Source organism: Giraffa tippelskirchi, chromosome 8, assembly GCF_054371585.1.
Source record: "Giraffa tippelskirchi isolate mGirTip1 chromosome 8, T2T-mGirTip1v1.2.pri, whole genome shotgun sequence".
NCBI classification, from domain to species: domain Eukaryota; kingdom Metazoa; phylum Chordata; class Mammalia; order Artiodactyla; family Giraffidae; genus Giraffa; species Giraffa tippelskirchi.
In genome coordinates, this window is record NC_137282.1 from 136,331,288 (window position 1) to 136,343,904 (window position 12,617).

General features: G+C 43.5%; 1 protein-coding gene across 13 annotated transcripts in view; it reads right to left on the reverse strand.

The window, feature by feature from the left end:
• Nucleotides 1-12,617, reverse strand: part of ADGRF5 (adhesion G protein-coupled receptor F5) — a 106,790-nt gene that overhangs the window by 34,188 nt on the left and 59,985 nt on the right. For 7 of the 13 annotated variants that reach the window (XM_081519695.1, XM_081519687.1, XM_081519696.1 and 4 more), the window contains exons 4-6: nucleotides 3,057-3,227; nucleotides 621-797; nucleotides 377-483 (exon numbers count right to left, since the gene is read on the reverse strand). In XM_081519695.1, the coding sequence (XP_081375821.1) occupies nucleotides 377-483; nucleotides 621-797; nucleotides 3,057-3,227 (455 nt within the window). Of the gene's footprint in view, nucleotides 1-376; nucleotides 487-620; nucleotides 798-3,056; nucleotides 3,228-12,617 lie in introns of all 13 variants that reach the window. The other 6 variants (XM_081519690.1, XM_081519685.1, XM_081519689.1 and 3 more) reach the window with 1 other exon arrangement.

Below are 12,617 nucleotides of genomic sequence, written 5' to 3' on the forward strand. Positions count from 1 at the left end.
TTCTATTTTGGGAAGAATTTCTACTGATATGTCAAGATGATGTCAAAGATGGTAGATCAAGATGATGTCAAGGTCAAGATGGTGTCAAAAGTCAGGATGAAGCCAAAGAGGTCAAGATGATGTCAAAGGTCAAGATAATATCATAGGTCAAGATAATGTCATGGGTCAAGATGGTATCAGGTCAAGATGTCAAAACATCCTCTGAACACGGTGTGATTTGAGCAGTTCTTAAATAATCATCCCAGAGGTATAGAAATAATTTCAACATAAGCTTCATAAATTCTGACAGATTCAAGCAAACAATCCACTGTGAATGCAATAGATTCAGCTCAGCTCAGAGTTTGTTGGTGAAGGGACTCCTGGGACCATAACCCACCGCTATTTCCAGGTCAGTCTTGTAGGACTTATAGAGGGCAGAGGAAGAGTTCCTGAGGTCTTCTTGAAAGCCCACATTGAGTCTGACCGACATTCTCAGGATAATATCTGCTGAGAACACAGGGCCATATTTTTAAAATTCCATGTTAGCACTGAGTACACACAGGACAGAGAAACATTTTCTTGAGTTGATATCAAATGGGCACTCAACAAACAAACATTCAATGAGCTTGAATGTTACTTACCTCCCTGGAGCTGGCAAAAAGGTCCCTTGGGAGGCAGTCCCTTAAGGCAACTGCAGTTATGCCCTCCAGAGGAACCATCATGTCCCTGACAAGTGAGATTGTGGAGGCAACTTTCCTGAGGCCACTCATAGCCTGTCTCACAGGAGCACCAGATTTCATTTCCAGTAGGTCTGCAGACTGTCATCAACCAGAAAAGTGAGGAGAAAAAAGGCGTAATTTATAGATTACAAGTACTTATGCTTGTAGGAAATCCTAACTCCACTCCATATTGCCCTTCTGGGAAGCTCAGTGGCTCTGCATGAGGTTCTCATAATTCCCATACATATCACCTTTTGTGAGGCATGGCCATCTAAAAGAGGGCAACGCCAACTATCCCAGCCACTGCCTACAATGATAAGATGGTAAACAGATTCTCAGACTTTGAGTATATAGCAGCCACCCTCTAAGATGGCCCCAGCCATCCCTGCTTCTGGGTACCCACACCCTTTTATAGATTCCTGCTGGCTCAGTGCTAAAGAATCCACCTGCCAATGCAGGAGACATAGGTTCAACCCCTGAGTTGGGAAGATCCCCTGGAGAAGGAAATGGTTACCCACTCTAGTATTCTTACCTGAGAAATCCCATGGGCAGAGGAGCCTGGGGTGCTAAAGTCCATGGGGTTGCAAAAGAGTTGGACACGACTTAGTGACTAAACAGCAACAATAACTCATATTATACTAGGATTGTTCTGGGTGACCAGTAGAATACAGCAGAAGTGGTGCTATATCACTTCTGAGGTTGGCTTATAAAAGACAGTGTGGCTTCCCTCTTGGTTACATGTGCTCTCTCTCTATCTCTCTCCCTCTGATCACTTGGTCTGGGGGAAGCCAGCTGCATTGATGAGGACATGTCACAGAGAGGCCCACGTGATTAGGAACGGAGGTCTCTAGCCAATAGCTGTGGAGGAGCTGAGGATCTACCAGCAACCACACGCGTGGAAGCAGATTTTCCAGCCCCAGTTGAGCCTTCAGATGACTGCAACTCAGGCTAATGACTTGACTATAACCTCACAAGAGACCCTGAGCCAGAGCCATCCAGCTAAGCTCTTCCTGGCTCGCCGGCGTTCAGAAACTGTAGCGTGATAAATGTTTGCTGCTTTTATTTGTTTGTTTGCTTTGGCTGTGCCATGTGGCTTATGGGATCTTAGTTTCCCAACCAGGGATCAAATCCAGGCTCTTGGCAGTGAAAGCGCAGAGTCCTAACCACTGGACTGCCAGGAAATCCTGAGTTAGTTGTTTTAAGATGCTAAATTTCGGGGAAGCAATAGAAAACAAAATAATTTTAAACTTGTGCCTTTTATATTTCAAGCCAGATGTGAACAGCCCAAGCAGACTCTAATCCCATTGAAAACTGACATTGAAAAATGCTCTGAAGACTTTGAAGTTTTATCTAAAACTGGACTAACGCCATATTCCTGGGAATTCTGCAGGTGGGCATCTAGGCAAAGGCCCTCAAGATGAATTTCCAAAGCAAAGTCATCAAAGAACTGTTGCTGAAATAGGAGGGACAACCAAGTCCCCTGGAATCCTTGGACACTGCTGCTGTCCTGTGTGCCAACAGTAGGATAGGGTGAAGCGGAAACAGGGAAGTCAAGGCTGCTAGTGAGTGTGGTGGACACTGGTAATTCGAAGGAAACCAACAAGACCCTCTTGGTCAAAAATCTCTCTCTTACTGACCTGAAATCCCACTGCTAAAGCCTTTTCAGTTGTTTTATTTTGTTGGTGCTGTTTTCATTTGCTTGTTTTTGAAATAGATGTGGGGGTGGGATTTGAATAACTTTGGACTCCCACGTGAAAAATGAATACGCCTTAAGAGGATGGCAAAAGTGACCATCCCCAGACCACCTACCACATTCCAGGTATTGTTTAGTGTTTGACACACATTGTCTGGCCTTAAAAATACTCAGTTTTGTGTACTAGGATTTAAAATGCCTTTCAGATAACTGATAAGAACCTACTGAATAGCACAAGGAACCTTATTCAACACTCTGTCATGATCTATACAGGAGAAGAATCTAAAAATGAATAGATGTATCTGTATATATAAATGATTCACTTTGCTGTACAGTGGAAACCAACACAATATTGCAAATCAACCATACTTCAATAAAAAATTAGTTAAAAAATACCTTTCTTGAAAGGATCATAACATAAGCTGTTGGAAGAGTGGAAAGGAGAGACATGGAAGAGGGAGTGGAGGAAATTTGGGGTGCTAAGATATGAGTATCGTGGTCAGTAAGTCTCCTCACCCACCCATCCCATCACCTCCTGTCAGGTTCATTCTCCCAGGCTGCTCCCCTCCACACCCCGCATTCCCCTCTAAGAGTAAGCAGCCCAGAGTAGCGTTTCTTCTGATTAGCTCAAGCCTCCTCTTTCAAGCAATAGGCCTTTAACTCACCTGTTGACACCTCTATGCTCAAAATGTTAGTAGCTAGGTCAGTGTCATTCCCTTGAATTGGAAAGCTGAGGTTGTTCAAGTAAGCTTTAATAGGCTCCAGGAAGGAGGCATTTTCAAAACTGATCTCAACATCGACGGTGAACTCTTGAGCTGCAGGGCTGCTTATGGCAACTGGAATGAAAGCACACAAAGGCTGTGAGCACTTACCATGTGGGGAAGAGAGAGAACATGATGGGCATTTTAGAACTTAAAGCCAATGAAACTTAGGGGTTTAGGATTAGCATATACACACTACTATATATAAAGTAGATAGCCGACAAGGACTCTACCATATAGCACAGGGAACTCTACTCAATACTCTGTAATAACATATAGGGGGAAAAAATCTGAAAAAGAATGGATATACGTATATGTATAACTGAATCACTCTGCTCTACACCTGAAATTAACACAACACTGAAGATCAACTATACTCCAGTATAAAATAAAATGTTTTTAAAAAGCCAGTGATGGAGACATGTGGATGCCTGGCACATCACCCTTTAAGAATTTTTAATAAACATATTTATCTTATGTTTGTTTACTGAGAAAGAGAAGTTTGTTTACTGATCACCACCAAGTCCTCCCTTCATGGGCTTCCTCTCTAGGACTTTGCTATTTAGAGGAGAAAGGAAATACTATCTGGTGTCAACATGGTGGTCTCCAGGCATTTGAGAGCTTCACAGACCAAGATGAGGACTTGTCCATCCTCTCCATTCTCATAACCCCGCTTGAGGTCCAAGGCTGTGTGAGAACACACTCTAATGAGACAAGAATAGGAGCAGGGAGACCCAGCAGGGGGACTTGGCAACTGTCTAGACAATCAAAGCCAGGGTCCTGACTCACCAGAACGAGTCAGTACATTCCTGACACTGTTCAATGGTCATGCACGTGTTTTGAGAGCTCAGGATGCACGGTTTGACTATCTCTGGAAAAAGCCATCTAGCTAATTCCCTTTGTTCTTAGCCTGTGCACGCAATGTGGACTCTTGGTTCTCACTCTGTATCTCCCGTGTCCAGAACATGATTGACGCTCAACAAAAGCAAAATTGGCAAATTGGAAAGTAAAATAAAAGAGACCTTCAGCAATTCATTGTTTTTCCAAATTGTCTCCAAATTGGTTGCCTGGATGGCATTCTAAATGCATCTGCTTCCCACACCAGGCAAGCCAGACAATAGCTCTATTGGAAGGCTCCTGCATAGTTTCCACTATTACATCACATCTGGACCACTGGTTGTAAGCATCTTAAGGGCAGAAACTGCTGCTTTCACTTCTCATGGCCTTACCCACTCCATCTGGCATGGAGCCCGGCACCTAATAAATTCATGGCCAGTAGATTCTTGTTAAACCTGTGATTTCTGAGTTGAGTCTCAGATTCACCTTTATGTCATAGACAGAATCTTTGGTTCACTCTTGGATAAAATACATAACTGGAGCAGAAGCCATGGGCTTGGTTAGTAGCTAATGCAGAACCTTCAGAGAATAGGAGAATCTTTTTATACAGATGTCTTGAGAAGACAGGTTGTGGCTTATTTTATTTTGCTGGTCAAGTAAGGAAAAGATTAATGAGTATTTGTAAAATTTTTCCTTTTAAAATATAAGTAAAATCTGCAAAAATGTCAAATATAGAAGTATGATATATCACATATATGACAATATATATTTAAAATGATAATATATATGATATATAAAAGATAATATATAAATATATATGATGTTATATATAAATCTAAAACTTTAACATTAAAATTCTATATCTGTTTTCCAAAAGGGCAAAGAATTTCTCTCATAATATTGCAAGATTTGTTTTAAATAGTCCAAGGATTATTTATGTGAAAACCTAAAATGAAATACATTTACTATGGGAAACTCCAACTGATAAATGTTTATTGCAGAAAATGGTAGTATTTGTCCACTTAGAGGTGTAAACTCTGTTTTTTTCTAGGAGTTTGGTTTTACTTATCAACCTTGTTGAGAATTATTTCATTTTGGCACTCATCAACTTGCTGTAATTAACTCAAACCTTTAAAAATGTCTGTGCACATTTTCTTAAAATTATGAATGCCTCTTAAGCTATGTTTCCTCCATATAAACATGTATTTACAAGAAGAACACAGTGACTTTTAAAACCTAGAATAGAATCTCAGTCTGTCATGATACTATGGCATATCTTAAAATTTCCTGTTTTCTTTCTGATTTGCAAATGATTCTGTGATGAAAAACAAGCTTCCTGGAAGGACTGCTAGTCTTCTTCTGAGAGAGCCTGACCTGTATGTTGTCTGCTAGGAACATTTGCAACAGTGGCTGCATGATCTTTACGAGGTCTGTTTCAACGGTGGCTGCATGATATTTACGAGGTCTGTTTGAGAGTACATTCTTTTCCCTGAAGGGTAATGTGGCAATGTTTATACCTTCCAGAGGATTCAGAAGCTCCAGGATCCTCTTTGTTGTGGTCAGTCTACTCCCCTCCCATGAATGAATGCAAACAGGATTTCCTGGACACTAGCTGCTTTTGTGATAAGTGAGGTCAGTAACAATCCCACATCACCCACTTCATCACCTGCATCCTTGCCTCCCAGGGTCTGATCCCAGCATGATTTCAGTGCCTGCCTGAAGGCGGTTAGTATAATCCACCCCCGAGCCCACCTCTCTCTGCATGCTTGGAAAACAAGCATATACTTGAAAAGCACATGGTAATTCCTGGATGTCATCATTCCCCATTGAAACCAAGGTCATTCTTCTGCTCAGACCCTACAAGGAGCTGAGCCAAAAGCCTAAAAAATACTACTAAGAGCGGACTTTCCTGATGGTCAAGTGGTTAAGAATCCGCCTTGCAATGCAGGGGATGTGGGTTCGATTCCTGGTCTGGGAACTAAGATCCCACATGCCACAGAGTAACCAAGCCTGTGCCACAGTTAAAGAGTCTGTGTGCCACCAAGAAAGATCCTACATGACTCAAGAAGATCCCATGTGCCACAGCTAAGACTCAACACAGCCAAATAAATACATAAATATGAAAATAAATGAATAATAAAATAGCTCTCTGAAAGTATATTCCAATGAGGACTGTTCCTGTGACTTTAGTGAGCTCTAGTCTATTGCATCTGGGTCAGTTTTCCTTTTTGCCATGCTGAGCAGCATGTAGGATCTTAGTTTCCTGAGCAGGGATTGAACCCGTGCCCCCTGCAGTGGGAGCATGATGTTTTAACCACTGGACTGTCAGGAAAGTCCCTGTGCAAGTAATCACTAAAGTACCAGCCTCTGAGACCCTCTTCTCCTCATCCATATTTTATGTTCTTGACAACTGCTAAGGGAGTTTCAGAATAACCGTCAGCCTGAGCAGTGATTCTCCAGAGACTGATAAGGATGGGGAATATTTAATAGAGAAAATGGTCAGTTCTTCAAAACAGGCTCAAGAACTCAGGCATAGTAACTCAGAAAGCTGTGTATAGGCTGGTCCTTGAGAATCATCTATTCTAGTGGTCCCCCACCCCTGGCTGATGATCACCACAAGTAGGGAATTCTACACACAAATACTTTGGAGCCTCAACTCAGGTGAGTCAAGGTAGAATCTTTATCGGTTAGGCACAGAAATCTGTAGCGTGGGCTGAAGAAGATTCCCTTGCTGACTTGGGTCTTTCCTCCCCATCTAGAGCATCATGGTACTATGGGCAAACAGAACACGGAAACACTACTGGGCCTCCAGTCCCTGTAATGCCCTAGGGAGAGTAGCTGAATTTAAGAGAGGAAGCCCAGATGCTCAGGATCAGTATGACCTGCAGAGGGTGGGGTCAGGGGGCATGATTCAGGGTCAAAATCCCACTCTCTGTCCTCTTTGCCTCCTCCAAACCTAAGGACTTCCGAGCTTGGGACAGCGAAGCTGGTGGTCCTGCCAAGGCTACAAGGGACCCAGGAGGAACACGACCGTACCTCTACTCTGAAAGTATATATTTCAGATGCCCTTCTGTGTGCCTCGCCTGCCTCTGGGCCACCTGATTCCATACAGTTCAGTGTGTTTTGTCTCTAGCTCCTTCACCCTGGTATTGTTTGTCTGAATTTTCACGGACTCACTGATGCCCCAGTGGAAGGTAGATCATCAGTGTCACAGATGCAGGCCTCTCATCGGCCTTGGGAGGCACAAACCAGCCAGGACTTCCCCTCTCCTTGCCCATAAATCACTGCCCGCCACACAGCACTTATCTTAAAGAGACATTTCTGGAAAGTTGGCCACAAACTGCGACACACAGTTCTGGGTCTTAATCACAGCTGTTTAAGCCAACGATGTTATTTTTGCCTGACAACTTCACTGGAAATTATGGCTCCTTCAGAAGTCAGAGCCTAAGTCAATACATAAATCAATCTCCCACCTGCAAGAGAATGAGCCTGCTAACTTCGCCCAGGAAAAATGGGGTCTCTCTGATTTTCTCTTGACCAACAGAGGCCACGCCTCTTTATTATGGAAGATTTGGTTCTCTCGTTTCTCCCCCTTAGTCCTGTAGCAGGTTAATATTAAAAGCTACCTGTTCTGTTTGTTTCCTGACATGTTCTAGTAGGTAGCAATCTGGCAGCATCATCTGGTTCTACTACAACATTGTCAGTGGAGAATCAAAGATCCTGGTTCTCCCTTTAGCTTTTAGAAAGGTTTGTTCATGCAGTGGAAAAATGCCAGAACCCCAGGGGCAGATGCGGATGGGGTGGGGTGGGGAGGATGGGCAGCACTATGGCTTAAAACACTGGGCTGTGAGGTCTAAAGAAAAGAGTCAATTCTAATAGCTCATTATATACCCAAATAATCAAAGTCAGCCCCATGTAAAGAGATGACAGTGCCCCTTACTCAATAAAGCTGCTCTAAGAATCATAGCTACATAACCTTCCTCTAAATATGCTAGAGAGAAGTCAGTTTCCTCCTGCAATTTATGCACAAGAAAAAGCCTCAGACCACCATCAGTCTCCTAGAATTCCCTCTGCCTGGAGCTCCCTCCTCCCTCCCTTCTTCAGTCCCATATTTGCTCCTTCTTCCAGGCCTCAACCTGGTCACTCTTTGAGCCCATGTGTGCTCACTGACCCGAGGACTCACAGAATCAAGGCGTTGTGAAGTTGTTTGAGTATTTCAAAGATCATCTTGGGTAACCACTCTTCAGATGCCGTGATGCCCTCTATAAACACTCCTGTCAAGTACTTATTAGATTGGCTCGAATACTTCACATGACATGAAACTCGCCTCCATGTAAGTGGTCCAACCCATCATTAGTTCTGTTAGTAACTTACATCTAGCTCAGACCTATTTCTCTGTAGCTTCTACCACTTCCTTGGTGGTAGCTTTGCCTTTTGCAGACTCCCAGTGTGTGATGACTGCTTTCCATATTACAAACTTTGAATTTAACTTTGGTCAGTATATACCCCATCCGCACAACCAGATTAAAAGTTGACAGCAGGCAGTCAGAGAGTTTTATGTTCTTGGTGCCCAATTGGCACTCAATAAATACATACTAAATACATGTTGGAGACAATTTTTTGCTAAAAAACAAAACAAGCCATGGCATGGAATCTCACAGTCGAGATCCAGAAACACACGTTGAAAACTATGACTTGTAACTATGAACTTGAACTTGGAGCCAGACAGAGCTGAGGTAAATATCCTCTTACCTGGGAGGCTACTGAACTCGATGAGCCAAGTTTTGGTTGTTTGTAAACTAGAAGAACTATTTTCTCTGCACAATTGTTGCTAAGGAGTTGAGATATGAAGACCCCTAACAAACTGCCTGGCATATAGTAGCCACTTTGAAACAGTGTGTAGAAATAATAATACTGATCATAATAAGGATTATCATTTATGTAGATGTCTGCTGGCAGGTCAACAAAACCTCTGATTCTATTCTAATCAGGTCTCACTTTTGAGATGGGGGAGCAAACAAACAGGCAGAGAACACCAGCCTTTTCGCCTTACTCTGCCACCACCACTGCCGGCTCAGAGCCTGAAATGCCACAAGTTATCATAAGGAAGATGAACACCAGGAAAACCTCCAAATCTCTTCCCCAGCCTGGAGAAGGCACTGCATTTCCTGAACTCAGATCAAAAAAAGCCAGCACACATGCACTGCAGGTTTGCAGAAAGTTCAGGGTTTCCAGGCTGGCAGTTGGCAACCCAACCTGGTAGGAACCTCGCTGTCACTGAACAGGCACGAAGACAGAAGCGCCTCCAGTTTGGGGTCAGGACATCCTGGGGCTCCCTTTCTCCCAATATCTTCTCCCACCAGCCATTTCTTCTGAAGCCAAATAAGAACCAATGTGGACTCTTCAGCCCAGGACCCGAGACACGTTCCCAGTTAGCCTCAAAAATCTGGCTTGGGGAACTTGACAGCTGATGTTGAGGACACGTTTGTGTTCTTTCCAACCAACAAGAAACTCTTTTGTTTAGAAAATATTCTTAAATCAGTCCATCCAGGCACTTTAGTTATTTGTTTGTTTTTGGCTGCATGTGCGATCTGAGTTCCCCAACCAGGGATGGAACCCACGGTCCCTGCAGTGGAAGCATGAAGCCTTAACCGCTAGTCCCCCAGGGAAGTCCCAAGAAACTGCTGATTTCAATCCCCTGTCAAGATTGCCATAAAGACTAAGTTTCCAGCTGACTGGCATATTTCCAAAATATGGAAATATTTATTCCAGCTCTGGCTTCTATTTATGGCCTCCACCTCACCAGTTACCCAGGTCAGTGTATTCCCTGTTACCCCTATGTTGAGTCTGTCCCCAGGTCCTTTTGACTCATTTCTCAAAATGTCTTTCACAAGTGTTCCCTTTGTCCCTTTCCTAGGTCATTCCAGAGACCCAGCCCATGATGGTCAGCACTGTTGAGCATCCTCGCTGGTCTCCCAGCACTGACTTCACCTAATTCCTTCAGCCATAACCATCTGGCAAATTTTCACTTCTGATGGCTTCCACCAGTTCCCTCTCTGCAAGCCTCTTGGCTGGTATGGAATCCACATCCTGGAATTGAGGCAGAATTCTGGATACTCTGACCAGTGCTTTTATTTCCCCTCTGCTCCCCAAGATCCACTCTGCTCTAACAGGAAGTATTACACTATTCTTGGCTCTGACCTCTGGGTTTTTGTGCAGTCTTCTCTTCCTTAACAGAGTTTTGAAAGAATTTTCCTAAAATCCTAATATCATCGCATCCATCCTTCTACCTTCAGGAGTTATATGAAATCTCTGCACCAAATATAGTTTGGGCTCTTTCAGACACATTTTTTATTAAAAATCAATTAAATTTGTTTTAATTAAAGAAACATTAAAACAAACAAGTACCCTCTAGATAATGCTATTAATATTGAACAATATGTACTAAATATTATTTAATTCTCTCAACGCCTCTATAGTAATAATATATTTGGAGATTTGTATGTGGGCTTCCAAGGTGGCGCAATTGGTAAAGAATCTGCCTGACAATGCAAGAGATGCAAGAGACTCAAGAGATGCAGTTTGGTTCCCTGGGTTGGGAAGATCCCCCGGAGTAGGAAAAATAACCTGCTCCAGTATTCCTGCCTGGGAAATTCCATGGACAGACAGCCTGGTGGGCTAGAGTCCATGGGATTGCAAACAGTTGGACATGATTGGGCAACAGAGCATGCATATGCACATATTTGTATGTATGTATCTATATATGGGTTTGGGTATGTGTGATAGATTTTTGATACATAATAGGTGTTAGAGGAAGAAGTCCATAGCTCAGAAGAAATGTGAGTATTGATCCTCCCTTGAAAGGTCATTTCTATCTCAAAATGTAAAGCTCTAAATATTTGGTCCAGTGCCTCAAAAGAAAATTCCTTTTAAGAATTCTTTCTCTTGAAACCTCTGTTTGCTTCTCTTTGGTATTAAGGCTCCAGAACACAGACATTCCTGTGTGGCCTCTGCGGATTTAACACTCCTGTTGCTTTCCTAGTTTTCCTGGGGTGCGATGCTCTTAACTGCAACTTACATCCTGAGTATCCGTGACCTAGTGCCTGGGACTTTCCAGGACCAGTTCTTGCTTCAGTGATTTGTAAAAGCACCAAAGCCAAACCATCTGTTGCAGGTGATGAGCTGAGTCATTAACACTTCCAAAATGACTCCAGAGGCCCAAGAGCACACAGAACCACATATTTAAAAAAACAGAAAACACGTTCTCATGGTGATTTATCATTGCCATGATCGTTTTTAATGAAAGCGTGTCTGGAAAAACTGTGGAATGTCAAATTCTTAGACGTGGAAGTGGTTTCCTCCCTGACGGCTGACCTCTCAGGCTTTCACCAAGGGTCACAAATAGTTGGGAAGTGCAGGAAGATGTTACTTTTCCAGCTGTGGGGTCACCAACCATCCCTGAGGAAGCTGGCAGGGACTGGAGCTGGAATTTAACACAAGTGGTTTGATTTTAGGAAGAAAAGTCTTTCAAAATATTTTGACTGGGGACTTGTTGCTGTCATGAGGATTGGGAGGGTTCAAGGGGTTGTCGGGGATGGAGTAGAGGTGATGATACTTGTTTTAAAGCACAGGAAGTACAGTCTGCGCTGTAGACCAGCGGTCCTCACCCTTTTTGGCACCAGGGATCAGTTTCATGGAAGACAATTTTTCCATGAACTGGGGTGCGGGGCGGGGGGGGGTTGGTTTTGGAATGATTCAAGCACCTTACATTTATTATGTACTTGACCTCCCTGATGGCTCAGATGGTAAAGAATCTGTCTGCAAAGGGAGACCTGGGTTCGCTCCTGGGGTTGGGAAGATCCTCTAGAGAAGGGAATCGCACCCTACTCTAATCTTCTTTCTTAGAGAATCCCATGGACAGAGGAGCCTGGGTGTTTACAGTCCATGGGGTCGCAAAGAGTTGGACATGGCTGAACAACTAACACTTCCACCTTTTTCTTTATTTCTATTATTGTTACATCAGTTCCACCTCAGATCATCAGGCATTAGATCCTGGAGGCTGGGGACCCCTGGTGTGGATTACTTCAGGGAACGCAAGGAGGAGGGTGAGTGAGAATCCCATAGGGATATAAAACTGGGCTAAAACAGAAAAGAAAGGAAAGGAAAGGAAGGGAAGGAGAGAAGAACAATGGTATAAACCTTCAGCGAGCATTTTGATAGTTTATTAACAATGTGGTCGAATTTTCATTTCAGGCACTGGGTAACAGTTGGATCTGGTTATGGCCCTGTGGAAGGGTCTACCAGATACCTCTATCCTGCCCTCTGGGCAAGGCTGCTCTCTCTGGCAGCCTGATGTCTCTTTCATACCACAAGACAGAACATACCAAGTCACAACATGCCTGGAAAACGATTTCATCTCAGTGCTACAGGTTAAGAAGTTTCTAGATGGTTGGTCTAGCCACAAAGCCAGCAGACTCCTAGCGAAAAGGGACACATCCTCTGAATTCCCACAAGTGGCTATGACAGAGACACACTTTCTCTTTATTTGTTCACTGGTCTGTTGAGACACTGGGCTACTGGCCAGGCTACAGAGAGGAAGGGGGTTCAAGGGAGCTCATGTCTCCTGGG